The sequence below is a fragment of the Hyperolius riggenbachi genome, chromosome 3 (assembly GCF_040937935.1).
Source record: "Hyperolius riggenbachi isolate aHypRig1 chromosome 3, aHypRig1.pri, whole genome shotgun sequence".
NCBI classification, from domain to species: Eukaryota; Metazoa; Chordata; class Amphibia; order Anura; family Hyperoliidae; genus Hyperolius; species Hyperolius riggenbachi.
The window spans coordinates 101,745,456-101,772,228 of NC_090648.1; the positions used below are offsets into that span (position 1 = coordinate 101,745,456).

At 46.8% G+C, this 26,773-nt stretch overlaps 1 protein-coding gene across 1 annotated transcript; it reads left to right on the top strand.

Moving 5' to 3' along the window:
• Positions 1-26,707, top strand: TTI2 (TELO2 interacting protein 2). The gene is made up of 7 exons (XM_068274714.1): positions 1-669; positions 2,637-2,823; positions 5,001-5,093; positions 6,360-6,550; positions 19,973-20,116; positions 21,647-21,809; positions 26,598-26,707. Exons 1-7 carry the CDS (start codon positions 53-55, stop codon positions 26,676-26,678), a joined length of 1,476 nt encoding a protein of 491 aa, XP_068130815.1. The 5' UTR covers positions 1-52; the 3' UTR covers positions 26,679-26,707.
• The last annotated feature ends 66 nt before the right edge of the window (positions 26,708-26,773 follow it).

Sequence of the window (26,773 nt, forward strand, 5' to 3'; positions counted from 1 at the left end):
GCTGCCCGCACACACTCGTCCCTTTCCGGGTGTGCGGCGCTTTAGCTGCGGCATGGACGGCGCCTCTGAGCAGCTGCTGTTAGAGGCTCTCTCGGAACTCTCCGCCTGCCTCGGCCGCTCAGGAAGCGTCCCGAACACCTCGGCCGGCTGCACGGAGCTCTTCCATGCGGTGCTGCTGTGGGCAGCCCCGGGTAAAGATCCCGGCAGCCAGAAACAGGTTCCCGCGAGAGCAGCAGTCGCTGCCAAAGCATTTCTTCGGCTGCTGGAGGCGATTAAACCCCCGTCACGTGATGGACACAATACTGCGGGGGCGGGGAAAGCAAATGACCCAGCGGGACAGAAGTCACGTGAGAAAAAATCTGCTCAGCCGAACAATGCACGTGCTTCCGGTAGTAAATCTGGTGATTCCTCGGGGGTGGGATCACTGAGCCCTCAGAGTATACTGGCCTGTGCTACTGCTCCTGTGCTCCTGCTCTGTGGGGGCCACATCCAGGATAAACCATGGACTAATCCTCACTCCCGCGCTCTGGCCGAACAGTTACTTCAAACCCTACTGAGTGCCTCCGACTGTAAATCTTTAGGGGATCTGCTAAAGGGAAAAAAGAAACCAGATCCTAACTTTGGTGTATTTAAGGAAGCGTTGGGGCTGCTTGAACCTCGGTTACGCAAGTAAAAATGCTACAGTGTGATTTTTTATTAATAACTAGCTCATACATGTCAAACTTTAGCCAGCTTGCCAAATTTGGCCCTCAGAGCGATTACATTTTAATTTCCCCACTTTGCATTATGTTTGGCCCGCTCTAGATCATCAAAGAAGCTAAATTGGAGGTGAAGCCCTAGAACGCCAGGGAAGCCATATGGGAAGGTGGGGGAAAGCATTAATTAGAAGGGAGCTATATAGGGGAGAGTGGGGGTCCCTAGTCACCAGGGAACTGTATAGGCTGTTGTTCATCTGCTGATTTTCTACACCCTGCATAGAAGTACCTTCAATACCATATTAAATATACACCAGCTAAATTTAAGCACTGCACACCCGCTTACCAAACTACTGATTGTTTCACCGTGCTTTACCAACCACACTACTGCTGATCTTCGCTAACTGCTCCACTGCTGAACTCCCTATCAGCTGATCCATCGCTAACCTCCAGACAAGCTACGTCATTACCTACCAGACACCCCATCTACCAATCACACACAGCTGGAATTTTTTTTTTTTTTCTTTTTCTTTTTTTTTTTCTTTTTTTTTTTTTGCCATCATTGATGTTCTGCCAACTTCACTGCTGATCCCCTGTGGACTACTCCTTACCAGATTGATTACTGATGCAACCTTGCTGAACCCCTTCAGCCACATTATTGGTGACATTTATCTCATCTTGGTCTAACTGCTGTCCCCCTGTCTATGCTTCCACTCTCCACACCCCATCCTACCTTATCCCATCAGTACAAAATGTTCCCTCCTATTCACTCCCTTACCCCTCCACCATTTCCAAGCTATATCGCTCTCCCCCATCACCACATGCTCTACCTCCACCTCCTTCTACACCTTGTCCCCCTTCTGTTTCCCCACACCCTCTCCCCTTTTGTCCTTAGACTCCCTTTTGGCCCTCAACCCCCATGCACCTCCCTTCCCTCCCCCCCCCCCCCCCCCCAAACTCTACCCACACACCCCCTCGGCATAACCTTATTCCTATCCATCCTACCCCTAGGCATTCGCTCCGTGTTTCCTGTGGCCTCTGGAATGCCAGGTCCACCCGCAATAAGCTGCTCTCTGGAACTCGCTCCCTCCAGCCACCGGACTCGCCCCCACCTTTAATACCTTCACACAAGCTCTCAAGACTCACCCTTTCATGCTCGCATACCCCCCTACACCAGCACCATAAAATGTTCTGTTAGACACCCTCTCAACAGATACACCTATTGTCTCCACCCCCACCCTTTAGATTGTAAGCCTCTGGCAGGGCCCTCTCCCTTAGTGTTTCCAGCTTGATTATGCAATCTTACTGACAATCACCCCTCTTGTGGACTAGAACAGTCTCTATTTTGACCTATGACACTGTATTATCAAATCATTTGCATGATCTTGTTTTGTTGTGAGTTTCCTGTATGTCCTACCTTGTATGTTAACCCTTTTATCTATTGTGCAGCGCTGCGTAATATGTTGGCGCTATATAAATACAATAAATAATAATAATAGGGGAGGGAGGACCACTAGACACCAGGGAACTGTTTAGGGGTTGGAGGGGGGGGGGCATAAGACACCTGGGAACTTTTATAAGGGAGGAAGATGGCCAGTAGACGTTGGCCCGCGACTAGTTCCCAGTGTACAATTTCGGCCCTCTTTTTGTATTTGTTTGACACCCCTGAACTAGCTGATGGCCTGGCGTTGCTCTGGTATGTATTTGGCTGGTGTTGGCTCCGCCCACTTTTTCTAACCCTAACGCACATGATTGATTAACAAACATCCAAACTTTCACATTTTATAATATTGGTGAGATGACCTATGTTAATATGAGCAGAGATGAGGATAAAGTTTTGTGTTAGCTAAATTTAAAGTAATATTCAGGCTTTAATGACTGTCAGTTAATTGGCCACTTTACTAGAGTGCCCATTTTTAATATGTACGTTCACTCTTCTAGAGAGACATGGGAGTCTAATCCTGATGCGAAGGTTGCCTTCTCCTGGATGCTGTATGAGGTTTCCCGACCATGGCTCACAAACTTCCTCAGCAGAGTCATGCCACCCTCACTCCTCTTCTCTGATGACTACGATGTACAGAACAAGGTGCTGGGGATAATCTGCCTGCATCACATCATCAAGAATGTGGTAAGATGGCCATAACCACCTGTGTTGTTTGTGTGTGTGTGTGTGTGTGTGTGTTTATTTTTTTTCCCCCTTTATTATTGTGAGTATCTTTAGAATTCCATTGCATTCTGTGAAACCCGTGGTGTAACTAGAGGGTAGCAGCCCCTGCAGTTCAGTTGCAGAGGGGCCCAGCACGGTTTTCTACTACTAGTAGTTTACAACTACTATTCTTTCCTTCCTTCTATACAGAGGGCTATACTTCAGATCAGGTGTTTTGTGGCTGCACTTGTTATGGGTGTTAGGATCATGATGGCCATACTTGGTTTATGACCTTTTGTGAGATAGGCCCCAAGGCCGTAAAGAACATTGAGTGGGGGGAAGCACCATGAAATGTAGTTATGCCACTGTGTGAAACTGGGGGGGAGGGGGGAGAGTGGAGATGAGGGAGGCATTTTCCCTTTGATCCATTTTAAAGCAAATCTGTGTGGAGGAGTCAATTTTTTTTTTTCTGCTTACTTGAGCAGGGGGAAGCTTCTGGAATAGGTTGAAGGGTGATTGTACACTGAAAAAGGGCGTTCGGAAACTTGGGTCCCGGGTGAAGCTGCTAGTACAAGATCAGCAATCTTACTGATATTCTACTGTTGGGCACTGGCTAATGCTAATACTAGAGTGTCGGTAGTTTTACCAATATTCTACTAACCTACCTCTCACACTACCCCTCCCTCTCACACTACCCCTCCCTCCTACTTAATCCTAATACTAACCTACCTACTCCTTACGCTCCTCCCCGCCCCGGCCTAGCCTAACCCTGTTAGTTACCGATGTGGGGTGTGGCTACATAACATCCACATGCATCGCATCACTTACCACCACCGCCCCCACTATCTTTCCCTCTCGCATGGAGGCACCCAAATTAGCCTCTTTGAAAGGTGGACCCAGTGAACGATGGGCTGCAGGAATATATATTGAGGCTTCCCACTACTTGGTGGTCTTTTTTTTTATTTTTTTTTTTTTTTAATTTTAAATGGGCTGTTTGGGAGGTCATCGGCATTTACTAACCCAGTCATCCTTTCCGGGTGGCTTCCACTCTACTAACTGGGGGTTCTCTGGCCTATTATAGTTTCTTAGGGCTGGTTTGCACTATGGGAATGCAATATCCGCGTGTAGCAGCCATTTTTGGTTTGTGATTCAAAGCACATCCCATTCATTACAGCGGTGCCATTAGAGATAGGAAGTTCGGATCTTTTCAATGATCCGGATGATTCGAATCGGATCATTGAAAAGAACCGGATCTTTGATCCGAATCTCGGATCATTTTACAGGGGAAGCATTCGGGGGTGAAATGACTAGCAGGACAGGAGAAGGGGAGGGAGGTGGACACACAGAAGATGAACAGAGGGCAGGGAGTGGACAGAGAAGGGAGGAGGGACGAGCAGAGAGCAGAAATGTTTGCTTGCACACAATACCCACATGCTGCAATCATATGCTTTACATGTATTTCCCCTATATGCTCATCTGTACACTTTCCATGCAAACGTCGCACAGTAAAAGAAAGCATTCCCAGAAGTAAAGTGCAGCTGTTTAGAGCAGAGTCTGGGAGGATCATATTGCGCTTGCAATCACAGTGCCTGCAAAGTTACTGAGCTGTGCTGAGCCAAAAGTTTCCAATGTGTTCACTCTGTGCACAACTACGGAACAGACAGCCTATAATGAGCAGCACATTTCAGCCAGTATGTGTGTTCTACACATATCTGGCAGTGGCACCGATGTCCCCTCTACCTGTCCCTGCAAGGCTGGCTCCCCTGAGTCCCTCCAACAGAGCGATCCATCCCAGCTCTGCTTCCAGGACCCCGCTGAGAGGGGGCGTGTCACTCCTGGCCCCGCCCCTTTTGCGATCCGAATCACTCATTTTGATGATTCGGATATTCGACTCACAAAATAGATTCGGATCAAAGATCCGAATCGTTCATGATCCGGACAACACTAGGTGCCATTTGTTATAACACATCAAAACTAGACGTGCTGTGTGTCTCTGTAGCACACGGTGTTGCATTGCCTTTAATGTGAGCAAGAACATTAAAATGCACTGGATGTGCCACTGGAGTTGCCAGTACACTATATGGTGCATAAATGCCTAAAGTGTGGATAAAGGCTTGGATGATATTAGTTACGATGTTGCATTTGTCTTCTGTATGCAGCCAGCAGCAGACTTGAGGCAGTTTAACCGATCTATGGTTCTATATCATGCACTGCGTAACCACCTCCATACAACAGATGTCGAGGTTATCGAGGTAAGCTATTTTTCTGCGTAAATGCAAAATGGCTGCTGGGGAAATTTGTATGCCAGAAACAGCTGCTCGTAGAAGATCGGTAAAGTTACAGATATTCTACTATTGTGCAGTGGTAGTTTTGATAGTGACATTTTGGTAAATTTTACAAATATTTGTACTATCACTAAACCTAACTGTATTCCCCTTCTACCAATGCCTGATCCTAACCTTAACTCTCTCAGCCGAGTACATATTCTCCAGCCTCACCTAGTTTGTCCCCCATCCTTCCCCTTTAGATTGTAATCCCTTACAACCCCCCCTTCTCCTGTGTGTCCTTGATCTAGCGACCCCCACAAGTGACACCCTTCCCTTGGATTAACTCGGACTTCCTGGGTCTCTGTAAAATTGCATGATCATGTATCTTCTACCATTTGTCCATATTACCTGTCCCTATTATTGCTATGTTGTATAACCGTGTGCTACCTCTCTGACTGATACTCCTGGTTAATATTGTATGTATCACTATTTATTGGCAAGCGCTGCGTAATACGCTGGCACTTTATAAATACAATAAGAGGTAATAATAATGGAACCTTTACCACTGATGCCTAGTTACCCCCAACCCAACACACCATGCCTAACTTTTACTGCTTCCCCCAAATGGCCCCCCAAGGTATCCCGATCTGACCCCCTTAGACTTTTATCTTTGGGGTCGTCTGAAGGCAATTGTCTATGCTGTGAAGATACGAGATGTGCAGCACCTATAACTACAGATACTGGAAGCCTGTGCTAGCATTTCTCCTGCGGTGTTGCTATCAGTGTGTGAAGAGTGGGAGAAGAGGGATGCATTGACAATCCAACACAATGGGCAGCACACTGAACACATTTTATAAATAACTCATGAAAGAAAAAAGTTACGTTAAAACCAAGCACACCATTGGTTTTCTTGTGATATTCCCAATAAGTTTGATGTCACATGACCATCTTCCTATTGAAAAAACAAAAGTTGGATTCAAAATGTCCGACTTCAAAATGGCCACCATGGTCACCACCCATCTTGAAAAGTTTCCCCCCTCACATATACTAATGTGCCAGGAAGTTAATTAACAGGAAGTTAATATTACCAACCATTCCCATTTTATTAAGGTGTATCCATATAAATGGCCCACCCTGTACAAGTAATGTCACTTGTATATCTGAAAACCTTAAGAAACAATGTAGATGGGCTCTGAATAAGCTGTTGGGTGATTTTTAGTGTATTTGAGTAACTGTCTCCTGTTGCATCAGGTGGCTCTTCCCTGCATCCTGGACTTGTTTCCCGTCCTGCGTAAACCACCGCCAGCTGTGGGTTCCTACCAGAAATCTACAGAGAGTCCCGTAGATCAGGTGATGCAGCTGGTCCTCACTCACATGGAGATGGAGAGCAAGATAGTTCTGCGAAGACTGTATGCCCGCCACCTGCCTGCTCTCCAGGAAAGGTGCTTATTTGTGCATAGAAGTGGGTTATGCATTCATTTTATCACATTTCTTTTTCAGGTTGAGTATTTTGAGTATATATTGTAATTTACCATATTGCCCGCCATATAAGACGCACTTAGGTTTAGAGGGCAAAAACCAGGGGGGGAAAAAAACTAAGCCTGGCTTGTCCATGTTTTCCCTATAATGGTGTCCCCATGTGTCCTCTTCTGTCCCAGCATGTGTGTGCAGTGTGATTACTCTCCCTCCCCCCTGCGTGCCTCCGCTCCCTCCCTCGTGTCTCCTGCCACGTGGAGGAGAAGGAGGTCTGCAAGCCCTGCGGGCATGGTGGATTAGGTAAGACCGCTACTGGTACACACTATGTGGGGAGGTAGCGGGGGGAGCATGCACACTGCACTCACAAATGCAGGGAATGCCTGACGGGTTGGCGGTTCGTACCAGGAGTAAGTCGGGGATTCCCTGCCTTTGCCTTATATAAGATGCAGGGACTGTTTCTCTCCATTTTTTTTTTTGAGGGGAGAAAAAGTGCATCTTTTAGGGCCCGTTTCCACTTCAGCCGCACGCGTCTGCGAGACGCGCAGCAGCACTTCCGGGTCTGCGGCTACGCAGACGAATCCCATCAGCCGTGCCATGCACGGCTATGGGATTCGCAGCCTCCCGCATCAATTCGGATGGAAATGCCGGCCGAATCACTAGCGCAAGCGATTCGGCTGGTGGTGCCATTGTTCCCTATGGCAGTTTCTCCACACGGTATGCCTGCGGGGAAACTCTGCGTATTCAGCGAGGAAACCGCGCAAGTGGAAATGGGCCCTCACGGCGGAAAATATGTTAACTGTCCCTCAGAGGAGCTCACAATTGACAATCTAATTCCTACCATGCGTCAAGGTGTACAGAGGCGCCGAAAGTATAAAAGTAGCTAAAAAGTTTAAAATGTTTTGGTTGCGGTGGTGGACCAGCTAACCATAAACGGACGACAAGGCTGTCGATTTTCAAAATATACACAATTTATTCAAATGCTCCCAGTAAACAGTCGCAACGCGTTTCACGGGCAGCAACCCGCTTCTTCAGGCAATAAGGGACAGGAGCAACAACACTGAAAATGACAGAGATACATGGCATGCATCAGCATACTGTGTGTGGTACAATTGTATAGGTTCAGTAAGTTACATACATGCATAATCTTTCTAGTATGGAAAGTGTTAACGCTTGTGTGCTTTCACTGACATGTTATAAATTACCCTTACTCTTGTGTCAAACATTGCATTAGTTAATGTATGTCTGGATATTTATATTTGTAACTTTGTATTTTTCTCTCGAGGAGAGTATATATCTATTGGGCTGTGCTGATTTAGTAGGGGATTACGCTGCTCAATGGTGTGGTGAATACTATAATGGGTGAAGAGCCAGGTGGAGTGAACAAGTGTCCGGGGAAATAATACTGAGTTGCGTGGGTGGAGGGGAGTAAAAACTTACCAGCGTCTCGTCTGGATGATGCTTGGCACCTCTGTGCCGGTAAAGCGTGTGTGCAGGGTATATGAGTGGAATATGGGAGGTGCCAGAGTACGTGAGGGGGGTGGGGCAGTGCGAGGAACGAGATTGGGCCTCTCCTACTAATTGGCCAATGCGAAGGGGCTGGGCGGGGACCTGAATACGGCGGTGATGCGCGCGCTGCTATATTTGAGAATAGCAGCCGTGCGCAAGGGATTGTGGGGCGAGTGCGACGTGGCCGTGTCGTAGTGCGCATGTGCGCACTTGGTCTCGTTGTGCGGAGAGTGTGGAACGCATCACACACTTCCGCGTTCAAGGTGGGCAAACCGGAAAAGGAGGGGGTGGAGTGAAGGGCAAGTTGCCCATACCTGTTTTGTATAAGGGCTACATATTCTATCTAGGTATACATACAGTCCAATAGATATTTTGTAAGGCATCTCTACAATTTTCTATTTCGTATGACAGTCTAAAGTCTAGTTATACTCAATGAAGAGCGCTGCTGCCCTCCAGTGGACAATACATAAAAATAATCCATAACATCATATGCATTTATAGAGAGCACACACTATTGTATTTGTAAGAAGATGTTTTAGCCAAAGAAATTATCAATAGTAAAACTTAATTCTATCGGTGCGGAACCATTCTTATACAAAGCAAATCAACTTGAAGAGAGTGTAAGTCTGCGGACATAACATCATCAAATTGCACTTGGATACATCTGCATCATCTCTAATAATACATAGATATCATAAAAACAGTGTTCTGACCACTACAGCCATGGTAAAAGATGTCAACTTTTGAGTGACCTTCTGGATAAAAAATTATGATAAAAAACAAACCTAAATATAAACTATAGCACAGACATAAATATACAGTACAATTTACAATTTACAATTAAAAAAGGTCGTGGTGACTATTCCATAAAAGGAGAGGACGGATAAAAAACCTGAGACAAACTCTGTAGAGGGATGATATATTAGTAGATTTTTTTCCAGCTGCTCATTAAGGCCACCTGGAGTAAGTGATTTTAGGATTCGGATCCAGTACATCTCACGTGATTTAAGGAGCTCAAACGAGTTGAATCGGTTTTGTGGAATTGTATCAATGAGTGTGATGTGGAATAGTTCTGGGTTGCTGTTGTGGTGGGTGGTGAAGTGTCGTGATACGCTGTGCAGGGGGTATTTGTTGATTATATTCCTTTTATGTTGTCCAATTCTTGATCTCGCGGGTTGAGTGGTCCTGCCCACATACTGGAGCTGGCATGGGCAAGTGATAATGTAAATTACATATTTTGATTCGCAGTTGAGATGGTATTTGATCTGGTGCTCTGTTTTGGTGACCTGAGATTGGAATGTCGTGGTCTGGTGGACGAAACTGCAGGCCAGACATTTTCTGTGATTGCATGGACCAGATCCTGTGGGAGAACATATTGGAGTCGGGGGAGGGGTTTCCTGGGGTGTGCGTAATTTACTAGGAGCCAGTAAACCGCGTAGGTTAGGGGCACGTCTGTAGGTAACTGCTGGTTTGGGGGTCAGGATGGGACGGAGGTGGGGATCCTGTAGTAGGATTTCCCACCTCTTGTCAAGTATATTACGGATGGATGAGTGTTGGGCACTGTATTTTGTGATGAACCGGGGTATGTCGTTGGTCTGGGAGTTGTTGGTGGGGAGTGGGGGATTCTGTATCTTAGCTTTTTTGTTGTGCGTCTCTCAGTAGTTTTTTGGGATATCTTGCGATCTGTGAATTTTTTGGTTAAGATTTTGGATTGGGTATTGTACATCTGTATTTCTGTGCAGTTACGGTATATTCTTCTGTATTGGCTATATGGGGTGTTTCTGGTCCAGGGGCGGTGGTGGAAGCTGTGGTAGTGTATGTAGTTATTGGCATCAACTGGTTTGAAGAAAGTCTTGGTTAATATACGGGACGAATAGGTGTATAAGACAAGATCCAGAAATTCTATGGAACTGGGGTCATGGTGAAAGGTGAACTGTAGGCCTGCTGGATTTGAGTTGAGGAAATCTACAAAGGACTGGATCAGATTGCTGGGGCCTTTCCATATAAAGACTAGATCATCGATATATCTTTTGTAGAACACGATGTTACTAATAAAAGGGTTTTCATTGTACATTTTTAATTGTTCAAGGTATCCCATTGCCAGGTTTGCATATGAGGGCGAGAACGAGCTTCCCATCGAAACCCCATTTATTTGTTGGTATATATTGTCGCCAAATGTAAAGACGTTGTTCTGGAGGACGAATTCAACGCAGTTTATCAGAAAAGTTTGTTGTGTTACGGGCATGTCGCTATTCGTCTGCAGGTAGTATTGTAGGGCAGTGAGTCCAAAGTGATGTGGTATGTTTGTATATAGGGACGTAACGTCGCAGGTTAGCCATATGTAGTCGTCCTGCCAGGGTATATGCTGTAGGAAACTGATGAGGTGTTGTGAGTCCTTGATGTATGAAGGGAGGGCTTGGACATGAGTCTGTAGGTGTGTATCTATGAATCTGGATAAGTTACTGGTAACTGAGTCTATTCCTGAATGATGGGCCTTCCTGGGGGTTTATGAAGGTTTTTGTGTATTTTTGGAAGATAATAAAAGAATGGGGTTTTGGGGTGCTGATTAATAATGAAGTTCCTTTCGTTTTTGGTGACAATGTTATTAAGTAGAGCATTGTTGATGAAATCTTTGAGAGTTTTGTTGAGTTCTAACGTGGGGTCCGTGTTCAGTAGGGTATAGTGTCTGGAGTCGCTTAGTAATCTGGTGGATTCCTCCAGATAATCTGTTTTGTTAAGAATGACTATCCTTCCCCCTTTGTCGGCGGGCTTGATAATGATGGTGGCATTCTTACGTAGGGTTTTTAGGGCGACAAAGTTACAAATATAAATATCCAGACATACATTAACTAATGCAATGTTTGACACAAGAGTAAGGGTAATTTATAACATGTCAGAGAAAGCACACAAGCGTTAACACTTTCCATACTAGAAAGATTATGCATGTATGTAACTTACTGAACCTATACAATTGTACCACACACAGTATGCTGATGCATGCCATGTATCTCTGTCATTTTCAGTGTTGTTGCTCCTGTCCCTTATTGCCTGAAGAAGCTGGTTGCTGCCCGTGAAACGCGTTGCGACTGTTTACTGGGAGCATTTGAATAAATTGTGTATATTTTGAAAATCGACAGCCTTGTCGTCCGTTTATGGTTAGCTGGTCCACCACCGCAACCAAAACATTTTAAACTTTTTAGCTACTTTTATACTTTCGGTGCCTCTGTACACCTTGACGCATCCAGAAGTCCACCCTTGGTGGAAGGGTGATTTTACCCTACAATCTCCTCTATCCACAGAGAGCGACGTTTTACTCCTGAGTGGGGACAGGCTTGTTCTCCCCACCTGCTTTAACAGTGGTTGCTTCCGAGGCAACCCTGGTTTGTGAGTATAATACTTACTTTCATTATACTTCCCATCCCCTACTAATACATACTACACTATATTGGGCTCTCGGTCTTCTATCGTTTTAATTCCTACCATGGTCATATGTCTATGTATTATGCATCCTGTAGTGTACATATTTAAGTCTAGGGCCTATGTAGCCATTTAACCTATCTGTATGTTTTTGAGATGTGGGAGGAAACCGAGGTGGCTGGAAGAAACCCAACCAGACACTGGGTGAGAACATACAAACTCTGCAAATAGTACCCTGGTTGGGATATGAACCGGGAACCCAGTACTGCAAGGCAAGCATGCTAACCACTATATATATGTGGGGGGGGGGGGGGGGCGCATCATATGTGGGGGTGACAGCACCAGGCAAATCTCTGAATTTCTGATAGTGTGTGGGTAGGTAGTGTGTGGGTAGGCAACAGATCCCTCTCTGATGTATGGAAAGCTTTATGCATTAATGGGTTTCCTTTATCAGTACAGCATTCTATAGCACTTTCATTTTACCACAGTACTAGAAGTACCAGAATAAACCACCTTTGTAGTAACGACTCGTGCACACTAAAGGATCAAACCAGTTTTCATTAACCTCCTGAGCGGTATGGACGAGCTCAGCTCGTCCATCACCGCCGGAGGCTGCCGCTCAGGCCCTGCTGGGCCGATTTTTATCAAATAAAGTGCAGCACACGCAGCCGGCACTTTGCCAGCCGCGTGTGCTGCCTGATCGCCGCCGCTCTGCGGCGATTCGCCGCGAGCAGCGGCGAAAGAGGGCCCCCCTAGCCGCCTGAGCCCTGCGCAGCCGGAACAAAAAGTTCCGGCCAGCGCTAAGGGCTGGATCGGAGGCGGCTGACGTCAGGACGTCGGCTGACGTCCATGACGTCACTCCGCTCGTCGCCATGGCGACGATCTAAGCAAAACAAGGAAGGCCGCTCATTGCGGCCTTCCTTGTTTATTATGGGCGCCGGAGGCGATCGGAAGAACGCCTCCGGAGCGCCCTCTAGTGGGCTTTCATGCAGCCAACTTTAAGTTGGCTGCATGAAATAGTTTTTTTTTAATTAAAAAAAAACCCTCCCGCAGCCTCCCTGGCGATCTCAATAGAACGCCGGGGAGGTTAAGGGGATTGCAACAGCTGGAAAAGAGGGATGATGCCCTCTATGTAGTATTCAATAGAATAAAGAGCTGGAAAATACAAAGTGAATCTTTATTGGTTCCATGTAAAAGTATATGGCCAACCTTTCGGAGCCGCATAAAGTCCCTTTATCAAGACAGTGTTTGCTCACAGGCAGAAATCTGTCTGCTGCTGTGCAGAAATTCCTGTATAGGAAGTGGGAGTCTGACTCCTCTAAACACTCGCACACAGCGATGTGTATTCATCTGGGATCAGCAGCAGAAAATGATCCCAGATGAGTACACATCACAGCGTGCGAGTGTTTACACTAGCCTGACTCCCACTTCCTATAAGGGAGTTTCTGCACAGACAGATTTTTTGCCTCTGAGCAAACATTGCCTTGATAAAGAGGCCCTACATGGCTTCGAAACATTAGCCGCCCCCCCCTCCATTGACTTGTCAGAATAAATACCTGAAGAATTGCAGTGACCTCACAGAATGTACAGCAGCAAGTTATCACTCATTCTCATGCTGCTGTAAATCAGTCCCTGTGTTTAGTAATGGAAAGGCATGAATTACCAGTAAGTGTATCAGCACTCCTTTTATATCTACAGTGGGATACAGAAAGTTGTCCTGTATGAGGTAAAGCCAATGGGAGCTCAACTGTTACAAGGAATATTTCTTTATTGCAGGTTTAGCAAATTGTTAATGAAAAATAACATATAGCAGCAAGTATTACAAGCCTGGTGGTGTAGTGGTTGGCGCTCTCGCCTTGCAGCGCTGGGTCTCCGGTTCAAATGCCAGCCAGGTCGACATCTGCAAGGAGTGCAGGCCGGTTTCCTCCCACATGCCAAAAACATACAGATAATTGGCTTACCCCTAAATTGGCCCTAGACTATGATAAATGCACTACACTTCACAGACCTAGACCTACGACTATAGTAGGTGTCAGGAACCGGCCCGCGGCACGCCTGCGTATACGGTTCCCGACTGCGGGTTTGACCAGATTAAGCGGGGAACAGCCTTATTTAAGCTACAAACAAGGCTGGAACCCCTCAAAACACCTCTCACTGCCACCACTAGCGTTGCTAGACACTTCCACTCTGCTGTCGAGTCCTCAGCGCGCACTCCGCGTTTTCGTATTTGGGTCAGCTTTGCGCTTAGGCCAAATACGGGAACGCCACGCACCCACACACACACACAGTTGCAATCTTACACTGTCGTGAAGCAAAGACCCACTAACAGTCGTTCCGAACGATACTGTTAGCTACTCGCACTGGCGTTGTTCGTACGTTGGGTCAGCTGCGCGCTTAGGCCAACGTATGACAAACGCCCCCACACACAATGCAATTACAATTTCCTGCGGTAGTGTTGCTCAAGCGTACAATTAGGCATGAACTTATACACGGTTACACTTCAGTCTCTTCTAGGCTATGAGGGTTAGTTTAGTACGGCAGAAGTCAAACTTATTAAATAATAATTTAATATTCTAGAAAAACATAGAACAGTGCAAAACTGAAGATATACAAAGAGATTACAAAAAAAACAAAGTAAAAATAGTTACAAGATAAAATGTACAAAGATAACACACAAAGCGATTTTGCTTACCAAAATAAAGGGATCCCGATAGAAGAATCGTGGACTTTGGTGTGGACGGACACAGTCTGGCTAGACCAGGAGTTCACTAGCTTGGGCCAGGAGACCGGCTGCCACTACCGTCAGAAGAGAACTGCTTTGAGGTAGCTGTCCCCTGGTTTTTATAATGAAATATTCGCCTCGAGGCTGTAAGCCTGTGTGGACGGGGGGGGGGAAGCTGGATTTAATTACATCCTCAGTCATAATTGGATTTCCAGAGATCCAACATCCACTATAGTCCACACACCCAACAAAAGACTTCCTTAGCCCAATTTCCCCAGGTTACAATGTCTTTACATCAAGAGATTGTTAAATGAGGCTTTTCAACTCCACCAATAATTCAATTTCCACAGGTAGAAAATGGTATCAAAAGGACTTCACCTCTTCAATAATTTCCAGTAGGCTGTCAAATACATTTCAAACATTCAGGTGTCAGCTTCCCCCTGCCCCCAAGACTCTAGCAGGCTTGCCTTGTCCCAATGGCTGACACCAGACTCAAAAGCCATGCCGACCAGCCTATTCTTCCTCAATTGGCAGGTAATTAGCAGTAGACACAGTTTCCCCTGCTGGACAATGGGGCAGAGGTAATGGACATCTACATACAGAATTACATTAGACAGACTTCAGTTTACTCTGGCCAGGTGACCAATTACTCCCAAGCCCAATACACATCTGAGGCATTATTCAGACAACATGGTCTGACCACCTGTATAGGCTTCACAGCAACTGTCTAATTAAGGGTTTCCTCATTAGAAGCAGACAATGATAGGTAATTTACACTTTATACGGAATTCCAGGAAGACTGGCTAACAGACAATCCCATATGTTACAGTCAAAAAATGAAGGAAATATGTTCCTGTTATCCTTAATATCATCAGCACCTCAATATATCTCCACACCTCCGCCGTTAACTTGGTGCAAGGCAGACGATCTTCCCAGATCATCCTGCCAGCACCTACACTGTTGGTTCTGCTTGACTGGACAGCCCGTCCGCATTCCCATGATTGCTCCCCTTCCAGATGGCGCTGGCAGGTGAATCTAACGCATCATCCTGCCAAAGCCTACATTGACGGCCTGGCCGGGTGGGGAAACCCTTTAGCATCCTCAGGAGGGTTCCCCACCTGTCAGTTAGCTCCAAGCTACACGACTGGAAAGCTAGGTCAGGTTGCTGCAATGTGTCGTTGCCCTTGGCAACCTGACGTAACCAACCAGGGGAATGTGGGTCAGTGGCGACCGTGAATTCGCAACCATAGAGACTGTGCTGCAACTGGGGAAGGGTTCCAACCGTCGCTACACGCACTCTCTCTATAGTGGCAGGAGCTATCTCTCGGTCCCTTTGGGGAACGAGTATCTGCCGGTCTGCCTCCTCCACTTCGGACAGCTCCGAGGGAATAACTTCCCAGAACCCTCTCAACCTGCCCCTCCCAGCTGGTGACCTGCTGGCTAGCCCCCTGAGCTCTTCCAGGCTGCTGTCAAATCGAACAGCCCCAGAGAGCTCAGTGCTGCCTGTCACACATTCTAGGAAGGCTGCAGACGGAGAGGCTCCTGGGCCATCCGGGCCAGGTTCCGAATTGGATGTGGCTGACCCAGCAACATTTGCCACTTCGGTGGACAGTCCCTCTGCTGTAGACCCGCTAGCACTGCGGGTTACCACTGCAGCGGAGGGAGTGCCCACCTTACACACATCATAAATCACGTCACATTTTGTCTTAAAACCATCTGAAGGGGAAAGATCTGGCCTGGTGCCGTCTGCCCCTTCAGTGGACAGTCCATCTGCTGCAGCCCAGCGAGCGCCGCTGGTTACTCCGGCAGCTGACGGAGTGTCCACATGACACACAGCATTATGTAGCACAACACATATGCCATCAGCATTATCATCCCTACATATATTGTCATTTGGGACATCACATAAAACCTCCACATTATCTGTATCATTACAGACATTGCTACTCAGCACTTCACAATTATCATCAACAGTTCCTGCATCGATCGCCTCGATAGTCCGTGCGTCATAAATGACATCATCAGTTTCTGCATTCTCTGTGTCAACAGGTCCCACTCCAGGCCTAGGCACTGGAGACTCACTAGGGCTGGCTCCTAGCACACAGTCCATAGCCCCTGGGGCCTCTCCAGCACTCCCCACTTGCACAGCATTATCAAACAGTACCTTGCAAGAGTCCAAAACTTCTGCTGGGGATGCAGGCTCCACAGGGTTTGGAGTAGGCTCATACCGGGCCACTAACCGTCCCAGGTCAGTACCCAGCAAAACGTTGGTGGGGATTTTGTCAGTTACCCCAACTTCTTTCAGTCCGCTGCCGGCCCCCCAATTCAGGTGGACCAAGGCGGTGGGTATGGCTGGGGTGACACCCCCAATTCCTCTGACAGCAATCATTTTCCCAGGTATGTACTGCTCCGGGTTCACAAGCTGGGGATGTATGAGAGTCACTTCTGCTCCAGTGTCTCTCAGCCCAGTGGCAACTGTACCCCCAACCGTGACAAGCTGCAGATTCTCTGCATAGCCAGTAGCATTCCTGGTAGCACACAAAGCCGTTGGGACTTCACTGGCGTTTGAGGCCTCACTGGATTTTGGGGCCTCCCTCTTCCTCTCTGGGCAAGTCGTGCTGATATGACCCACCCTGTCACATACAAAGCATTTCCGAGTGTCAGGTTGCTTGAATCCAGGAGACAGCGGTGCTTGCCTCCTCTGGGGGCTGGGTGAAACAGGTTTAGCAATCTGTTCTCCTCTCCAGCTGGGCGTAGTAGTCCTCCGGGACTCAGGTGCTCTATGGGCGGTGTAGGCATCGGCCATTTCCGCAGCCTCATCCACTGTCTTTGGTTCTCGATCCAGCACAAACAGCCGGACCTCAACAGGACAGGTGTGTAGGAACTGGTCTTTTATCATCAGCTCCTGCAGGGCATCCAAGGTTTCAACAGCCAGTCCTTTTACCCACTGCTGGAAGGCAGTGCGCAGGTTGCACGCATGATCCAGGTAACTGTCATTAGGACCTCGCTGCACTGTCCTGAAACGTTTGCGATACACCTCTGGCGTGAGGTGGTATCGTGCAATGATGGCTTTCTTAATTGCCTCAAAGTCTGTTTCTTCCTCCTGGGGGAGACTCACAAACGCCTCCAGGGCCTTGCCTCTCAGCCCTGGTGTGAGGTATCTTGCCCACTGCTCACGGGGCACCCCATACTGCCGACAAGTCCTTTCAAACCCCTGTAGGAAAGTGTCTATGTCAGAGTCCTTGTCCATAGCGGGGAACTTATCCAGGGGGATTCTGTGGACTCGCTCACCTTCGCGTTCTGCGGGTCCAGCAGACCGGTTCTGCTGCTGAAGTTTAGCCAGCTCCAGCTGGTGTTGCCGTTCAGCACTTTCCCTCTCGGCCTGGTGTCGCTGTGCCGCTTGTTCCCTCTCGGCCTGGAGTCGCTGTGCCGCTTGTTCCTTCTCTGCTTGTCGGTGCAGTAGGATCAGCTTTAGGCGCAGTTCAGGATCAGCCGAGTTCAGTAGCTGTAGATCAGCTTCCAGAGATGTCATCTCCGTGTTCGGTGGATCATCCAGGACATCGTCTCCACTCGCATCCTGTAGCGGGAGCGATTCCTCCTCTGGCATGTCGTGAGCTGCATCCGCTGACGTTGAAGCACGGGCTTGCTCTGCCTCATCATGCTCCTCGAGGGCACGAACCAACTGCTCCTTAGTCTGGCCGCTCACCGTCTCGATGCCTTTGTGCTCACACAGGTGGAGTAGCATCTCTTTATTTTGCCTTGCATAGCTGGATGCTTTCTGAGCCATCGTGTTGCAAAAAATAAAAAGAAAAAAAAAGGGGGGGGGGAGGGAAAGCAAACACCAAGTGTGTATCTTTGAACAAAAAAAAAACGTATATAGTTTCTGCACTGAGTAGACTTCTGTAGGCTAGTTGCTTCTAGCAAGCTTCCAGCCTTTAGTACTCAGAATAGCGAGCTAAACTGCGTACTAATGTACCAAACGATCCCACCGCTGCCAGCCAATTATGTCAGGAACCGGCCCGCGGCACGCCTGCGTATACGGTTCCCGACTGCGGGTTTGACCAGATTAAGCGGGGAACAGCCTTATTTAAGCTACAAACAAGGCTGGAACCCCTCAAAACACCTCTCACTGCCACCACTAGCGTTGCTAGACACTTCCACTCTGCTGTCGAGTCCTCAGCGCGCACTCCGCGTTTTCGTATTTGGGTCAGCTTTGCGCTTAGGCCAAATACGGGAACGCCACGCACCCACACACACACACAGTTGCAATCTTACACTGTCGTGAAGCAAAGACCCACTAACAGTCGTTCCGAACGATACTGTTAGCTACTCGCACTGGCGTTGTTCGTACGTTGGGTCAGCTGCGCGCTTAGGCCAACGTATGACAAACGCCCCCACACACAATGCAATTACAATTTCCTGCGGTAGTGTTGCTCAAGCGTACAATTAGGCATGAACTTATACACGGTTACACTTCAGTCTCTTCTAGGCTATGAGGGTTAGTTTAGTACGGCAGAAGTCAAACTTATTAAATAATAATTTAATATTCTAGAAAAACATAGAACAGTGCAAAACTGAAGATATACAAAGAGATTACAAAAAAAACAAAGTAAAAATAGTTACAAGATAAAATGTACAAAGATAACACACAAAGCGATTTTGCTTACCAAAATAAAGGGATCCCGATAGAAGAATCGTGGACTTTGGTGTGGACGGACACAGTCTGGCTAGACCAGGAGTTCACTAGCTTGGGCCAGGAGACCGGCTGCCACTACCGTCAGAAGAGAACTGCTTTGAGGTAGCTGTCCCCTGGTTTTTATAATGAAATATTCGCCTCGAGGCTGTAAGCCTGTGTGGACGGGGGGGGGGAAGCTGGATTTAATTACATCCTCAGTCATAATTGGATTTCCAGAGATCCAACATCCACTATAGTCCACACACCCAACAAAAGACTTCCTTAGCCCAATTTCCCCAGGTTACAATGTCTTTACATCAAGAGATTGTTAAATGAGGCTTTTCAACTCCACCAATAATTCAATTTCCACAGGTAGAAAATGGTATCAAAAGGACTTCACCTCTTCAATAATTTCCAGTAGGCTGTCAAATACATTTCAAACATTCAGGTGTCAGCTTCCCCCTGCCCCCAAGACTCTAGCAGGCTTGCCTTGTCCCAATGGCTGACACCAGACTCAAAAGCCATGCCGACCAGCCTATTCTTCCTCAATTGGCAGGTAATTAGCAGTAGACACAGTTTCCCCTGCTGGACAATGGGGCAGAGGTAATGGACATCTACATACAGAATTACATTAGACAGACTTCAGTTTACTCTGGCCAGGTGACCAATTACTCCCAAGCCCAATACACATCTGAGGCATTATTCAGACAACATGGTCTGACCACCTGTATAGGCTTCACAGCAACTGTCTAATTAAGGGTTTCCTCATTAGAAGCAGACAATGATAGGTAATTTACACTTTATACGGAATTCCAGGAAGACTGGCTAACAGACAATCCCATATGTTACAGTCAAAAAATGAAGGAAATATGTTCCTGTTATCCTTAATATCATCAGCACCTCAATATATCTCCACAGTAGGGATTAGATTGTGAGCTCCTCTGATGGACAAATGGTGACAGTACAATATACTCTGTATAGCGCTGCGTAAGATGTCGGCGCTATATAAATGCTGCTACTACTTTTTGTTTTGAATTCTGTGCCATGACTCTTCTCCTCCCCTCACAGGCTGGGAATAAAGGTCCTCAGACATATGAACAGGCTAATGCGTGTTGTCCTTAGTTATCTGGAGGTTTATGATGGACCAGAAGAAACGGCCCGACTTTGCATCCTGGAAACCTTACAGGGAACCATGAAGTATGCGTGGCCCAGGTGAGCTCCTTATTCTAATGCCATCCTTTATAAGGCTGCAACTCTAGCAGCCATTATCATTTCATAATGATTCACCCACCTTGTTTCGGAGATGTTTGCATTAGGCATGTATAGAAGGAAGGACAGGAGTCATTCTATGGTACACACCTACACAATCTGTTCATAGTATTCAAAATCTGTGGGCCCTCATACTTGAAAGTGGTGAACCTGGTCAGTCAATTGGCCAATCGCACGCACATGACTTCCTCTGCTTAGTTGTGAACCCTGAGAAAACCTCCTCCCCAGCCTCACTGCCCTCTTAGTGATTGGATAACACTTAGGGGAAGATGGTTTTTTTTTTTCTAGTTTGTTTGCTTTTAGCCCAAAAATCCATTCAATTAGAAAATGGCTAATTGGGCAAAGATTGGTTTCCCATCAGCACTGTGACCAGCCTGTGAATGACATTTACATGATCAGGAATGGCGGTTCTTGGTGATGCCGATTGGTGGTGCTGTTGCATGGTTTATGGCCAGCTTTAGAGAGGAAGCCATGGAGGGGTTGCCAGACAGTTCAGTTTGGCAGTCCTTCCCAAAGCCCCTCAATTTCAAAGCACTTACAGGGTTACCCCCATATTGGCCAGCAGTCACCTCTCAGTCTGTTAGAGAAAAAGTACACGGTACAATAATACCATATGTGAAAATACTGCCTGTATTACTGGATGGGTATGTTCTCATCTCTGTGTTATAACCATTAGTGTATCCAAACTCGCTGTAGGTACCACATTTCTAAATTAGGTGTGCTAAAGGGTTTCCCTGAAAATAAGACACTGTCTTATGTTAGTTTTTGCCCCAAAAGATGTGCTAGGGCTTATTTTCGGGGGGGGGGGGGCTTATAAATTTGAGGGGTGACACTACTGTATGTGCTCCCTGGGCTCCCCCATGTAGTCAGATGTGTCCCCAGCGGTAGCCCCCAGCATGTTCCATACCTCCCCCGGTCCACAGTGGCACCCCAGGCCAGTGTAGCTATTCCCTCCCTCTGCAGTGTGGCGAGCAAAGCATTACCGATAAAGCAAAAAAAAAAAAAAAAAAAAAACTCACCGGCTTCCGATGTGCCAGCGTTATCTCTCCTCAGCAGCGCCCGGCTTCCTCTCCTTGACAACGGCGGCTCTTGTCGTGGTGCAAGCACGTCCCACGTGTGTGCATCACATGACGAGAGCCGCCGTTGTCAAGGAGAGGAAGCCCCTGGCGCTGCTGAGAGATAATGCTAGCAGCCAACTAGGCCTTCTATTCAGGGAATGGCTTATATTTCAAGCTTGCTTGAAATATAAGCTAGGTCTTATTTTCAGGGGATGTACTATTTTCGTGGAAAGACGGTTGTATATTATATATTGCATAGACAGTGAACAGGTGTGTGTGTGTTTGTTTGTTTGTTTTTTAAACTTACATCTACTTGCTCTCTCCCTCCCCATCTCCTTACACTTTCCTGATGTAGTGCCTTTGTGCCAGCAAGTAATAAATCCTTCATTTTTTTATTTATTTTATTCTTTCCCAGGATTCCCTCTAGACTAGCTCTTTTATTGCAGTCACTCTTAAAATTGATCCATGAGGTGTCAGATGACCCGAGTCGGCACACTCAGCCAGTCAGAGAAGCCTTACTCCATGAAGCAACTGAGTGCCTGATTATTTTAGACCATTGTTGCAAGGGGAAAGTGAAGGTAAGCGGGCAGACTATACCTAGCTGTTTCCCGAAACTCCATAAGAGTTATTTTCTGTTCAGGGCCATTCATAGCAGTATTGAAGAATGGCCTCCCTGCGCAGTAGCATTGTTCTGCTTGAGCTCTGGCAGAAAAAACGGCAGGGCTGTGGAAGTCGGTACAAAAATCTTCCGACTCCTCAGTTCATGAAACTCCGACTCCAGGTACCCAAAATGGCTCAGACTCCGTGACTCTGACTCCTTAGTCTAATACTTAACAGGGCTGTGGATTTTGTACAAAAAATCATCTGACTCCGACTCCTCAGTTTTTTAAATCAACGACTCCGACTCTGGGTGCCCAAAATTGCTCCGACTCCACAGCCCTGAAAAGTGGATCCATACTACTGCATGTATAAAAGGCCCAATCTGGCCCAACCTTTTCCGAAGAGAGCCAAGCGAGTTTGTCCAAGTGCGAGCTGTAAACGTCTTTTTCGGGAGTTCCGGCGCTGCAGTGGACCTGTGCAGGACAGGGGAAGCCTCTTTAGGATCAGAGCATTCCCCCCCTTCCAGGTGAGTACCTCGGAGGGACACTTTAAAGGGAGAGATAAGTGGACTACAGACTAATTCATTACAATAAAGCTAGTATTAAAGGGAACATAAAGTGTTTAAAATAAAAAGAAGCAAGTTTAACTTAACTAGGCCGTCTACTGGCTCCCTGAAGCCATCCTGTGCCCGTGCTGTGAAAAATGATCCTCCCGGTCCCCCGCCGCAGGGCCTGTACACACTGCTGTCTTTGCGCTATGGATTTTTTTTTTTCCCACAGCCTTCATGAAAATAGAAAAATCGCATTGCACCAGTGTGTACAGGTCATCACGATTTTCATGATTTTTTTTTTTTTTTAAAAGACCTTGTGATTAAAAAAACACATGCGATTTTAAAAACGCAGTGCAAATGCGCTGCAGTGTGTACAGGCCCTTAGGTTCCGCTTCAGCGCTAGAAACTATTGTCATGTGAACTGCAATTTGCATAGTTCAGTTGCACTGGTGGGAAAAAAAAATTAATTAGTGCATTTTAGGTGTGGGGAGGCTGTGTTTTTAGTGCTCATTTTCAACATTAAACTGCTCATCTGCTTTACCAAGGTGACAGGACAGTATCCCCTTTTTTTTTTTTTTTTTTTTTTCATGAAGTCCTCTTTCACACGAGCAACTGATAGGCAGTGAATTCATCACCTGGCAGCTGCTCTCCTGTGCCGGTTGGGCACTTGCTGGATCTCGGTACCGGCTCTAGACAAGCGGACCCCCAATGGAGTCAGACCTGTGGCCACAGCCGTGCTCAGACTCTGCATGTTGGGGTCCTCTGCCACCTTGTAACACCACCGTGTGACGGCTGCTCTATTGCACTGGCCTTGCGCTAGTTGGCAGTCAGTACTGGCTCTAGACTGGCGCCCCCCATGAAGTCAGATCTGAGTGCTGCCACAGCCGTGCTCAGACTCTACTTGCGGTCTTTTTTGCTGCCCTGCAACTCCACCACACCATCCCTGATGCAGGGTGGTATTCAGAATCAGAATCCTTTTATTTCGCCAAGCACGACTGGGTCATGTCCGGAATTGGTTTTAGCAACAAAACAGGCACAGAAAAATTTGGCAATAGCATTGAATTGCAGCAGTAGAAAGACAGTGAGAAAAGGACAGTGCGAGATAAAGGCAGACATTGCCTTGGTAGCCGTAACAGTAGCAGTGCAAAGAGAAACAAAAAGAGGAGTATCAATGAAGGACAAAAAGAGCAGACTTTTACATAGTTAAAATAAAATTAGAAATAACACTTTCAGTAACATGGGCTCAGCAGCCAGAGAGAAAGATGCAACCTTGGGGAGGGGTGGCTTAGTTGGAGTTTAAGAGTCTCACTGCTGTGGGGAAGAAAGTGTCTCTGTGTCTCGTTGTTTTGGTGTGGATTGCACGAAACCTCCGGCCCGATGGTAGCCATGTAAAGAAACGATGACCTGGATGTGATGGATCATTGGCAATCTTCTTTGCTCTGGAGCCCATCCTGGAGGTGTGAATGAGCTCCAGTGGGGGGAGGGGCTTTCCAATTATTTTCTCCGCTGTTCTGATGACCCTCTGTAGTTTGTATCTGTCACCGGCCGAGGCACCAGTGTACCAGACGAGGATGGAGGAGCAGAGGACCGACTCGATAGTGGCAGAGTAGAAGGACTTAAGAAGTTCTTGGGCCATGGGCCATGTATTGCTAGAATGGCTGAGCTATACCAGCATACGGTCCATGACCTGAAGAGGGACTGTGCAAGAGTAAAGCAGAGGGTACAGACATTAGGGGTCCCATCGCTGGATCGGTGTGGTTGAAGCTGGGAGAGGATTATCCAGAAGCTCGGTACCTACAATTCTCTACTGCTTCTACTCTAGAGCTTGCAAACTTTTGTCATTAAATGGTGCCATCTAGTGGCAATATCTCATGATTACACAGAGCTTTCGATGTCATTCCTAGATTTACATTTAGGAATTAATGTAATGATTAATACAGATGTTATATGGCAACATAACAGGTTTACATGAGGTTATATATGCATTCCTATATAAGTACTTTTGAGATTGATTCTTGTAATCTGGGTTTATAGAGCCTTACATCACTAGAATCTAGGCATGGGTACCGTTTGGAGTTTGTATGTTACCTGTGTTTAAAGCGGAACTGTAAATTCGCTTAAAACTAACCTGGGGCTTCCCCAAGCCCCCAGCAGCCATCCTGCCCCACACGATTCTCCGTTCTCTGGCTGTGCCTAAGTTTCGTTACCGTCGACTGCAACTGCGCCTTCGCGTTCCAGCCCACAATAGCGTCCTGCGCTAATAGCCGGATGCTGTTGCAGGCTCAAATGCAAAGAAAGCTTTGCATACCCCGGGGCGAGCAGGCGCAGTTGCCGTCGACTTACAACTCAACGGCAACAAAACGTAGGCACAGCGGGAGAACGGAGAATTGTGTGGGGCAGGACGGCTGCTGGAGGCTTGGGGAAGCCCCAGGTAAGTGAAACAGTTTGTTTTAAGCGAATTTATAGTCCTGCTTTAGGGTTTTGTTTTTTTTTCCTCTGGGCGCTCCAGTTTCCTCCCACATTATTATTTGGGTTAAATTATTTTCCCCAATAAACTGCCTTTAAAGCTGCATTTTTTTGTGAACGAATTTGCCGTGTTGGCTGACAGCCACCTGAGAGCATATGACTGTCGGCAATGGGGAAGTGCATGCGATGTGTGGGGAAATAAAAATCAGCAGTGTCATATGTGTCACCAAGACTCCTTAAAGTGACCGTACACTTAAAAAAAAAAAAAAAAAAAAATAAATTACCTGGGGCTTCTACCACCCCCTGCAGATGCGCTGTGCCCATGCCGGGACAAAAGGATCACGTTCGGGGTTAGCAGTCAGCGGGCCACTGCGCAGCCCTGATCACACTCATCCTCCCTCGCTGCTGGGAGAGTCCTGCGCAGTACAAGGTTTTCTTGTACTGCACCTGTGCAGGATGCTTCCGCCAATGGGGGACTAGAGGATTGTTTTGTCCAGGCCTGGGCACAAGACGTCTGCAGGGGGCTGGTAGGTTTCCTTTAAAGGTAACCTAAACCGAGGATATGGATTTTTCCTCTTAAAATAATACCAGTTGCCAGACTTTCCTGCTGATCCTGTGTCTCTAATACTTTCAGCCACCGCCCCTCAACAAGCATGCAGATCAGGTGCTCTGACTGAAGTCAGACTGGATTAACTGCATGCTTGTTTCAGGTGTATGATTCAGCCACTACTGCAGGACTGCCAGGCAACTGGTATTGTTTAAAAGGGAACATCCACATTCTTCTCAGTTAAGGTTCCCTTTTAAAGCAATCCTGAAGTGAAAAATAAACGTATGAGATGAATTGTATGTGTAGTACAGCTAAGAAATAGAACATTAGTAGTTAAGAGTCTCGTTTTGTTTTCTAGTACAGGAAGAGGTTAAAAAAAACCTTCTGTTATCTATGCAAAAAAGAGTTTCTCTGATCTCTTCGATCCACTAGGTCCAATACAGTACTGGTTTGAGAGGCACCTAAACAGCCCAGAAACAGTGAGAGACAGCTGGTAATAAGGCTTTACTGCAGGAAAGTTCAAAGGGTCATTTTCTCTGCTTTGTTTTATAGCTTTAAAATAGTGTGATTTCCAAACTGCAAATATGACAGAATGATGCATTATTAAAAAACAAAATGACACTCTTGTCTTTGCTACTACTGTTCAATTTGTCCATACTGCACATACAATTCATTATCATTACTGAGCACCCAATGAGGGAGGTTTGCAATGCAGCGTGCCATTTGTGGGTTGGGTGGGCGCCATTACTTATGGGGGCCTGCTTCTCTATCCCACAATCTGTGTGAAGTGTGCCATGTTCTCCTGCTGGGAGATGTACTTACATCTACAGACTACATCTCCGATCATGCATTGCGGCACCCAGGAGCACGCTACAGAGGTGAAAGCTATGAACTGCTGGTGGCTGTGGCTGCTCCCTGGGGAACATGGTGCACTCCACATGGACGGTGAGCTAGAGGAGCTGCCCCCCCCCCCCATGTGTAAGTAATAACGCTTCCTCAACAGCACGCTGCATTATGAACCTCCCTTATGGGGAGTCTCAATAGAAAAAAATGCTTCATGGGTGCTCAGTGACATTTAATAATTTTTCCCATCAGTCATCTTGGTAGCCTCCATGTTTCTTTCATGACTAATGTTCTTTAGACGCCAAAATGTTAAGCCTAGCCAATGTAAAATGGTATGAATTGCAGTATTGTCTCTTTCAGGACACATTGGCAGAAATCTCTATGGTGTGTGATCAGCCGGATCTAAAGAAATGTATTGAAGAGGTTCTGGATAGTACTTAGCAATTACCAAAATAAACCTTTTTTTTGTATTCCTTTTCTCCTGTGTCTCTCACTGGGTGGCATTTTTTTTTTTTTTTTTGTTAAGTAAAAGTTTA

What these genes read in the sequence shown, in the direction of transcription:
- TTI2 (XM_068274714.1), top strand. Translation starts at nt 53, where the DNA reads ATGGACGGCGCCTCTGAGCAGCTGCTGTTAGAGGCTCTCTCGGAACTC. An exon ending in CTTGAACCTCGGTTACGCAA is followed by an intron (nt 670 to 2,636) that starts GTAAAAATGCTA and finishes TCACTCTTCTAG; the next exon opens with AGAGACATGGGAGTCTAATC. An exon ending in ATCACATCATCAAGAATGTG is followed by an intron (nt 2,824 to 5,000) that starts GTAAGATGGCCA and finishes TTCTGTATGCAG; the next exon opens with CCAGCAGCAGACTTGAGGCA.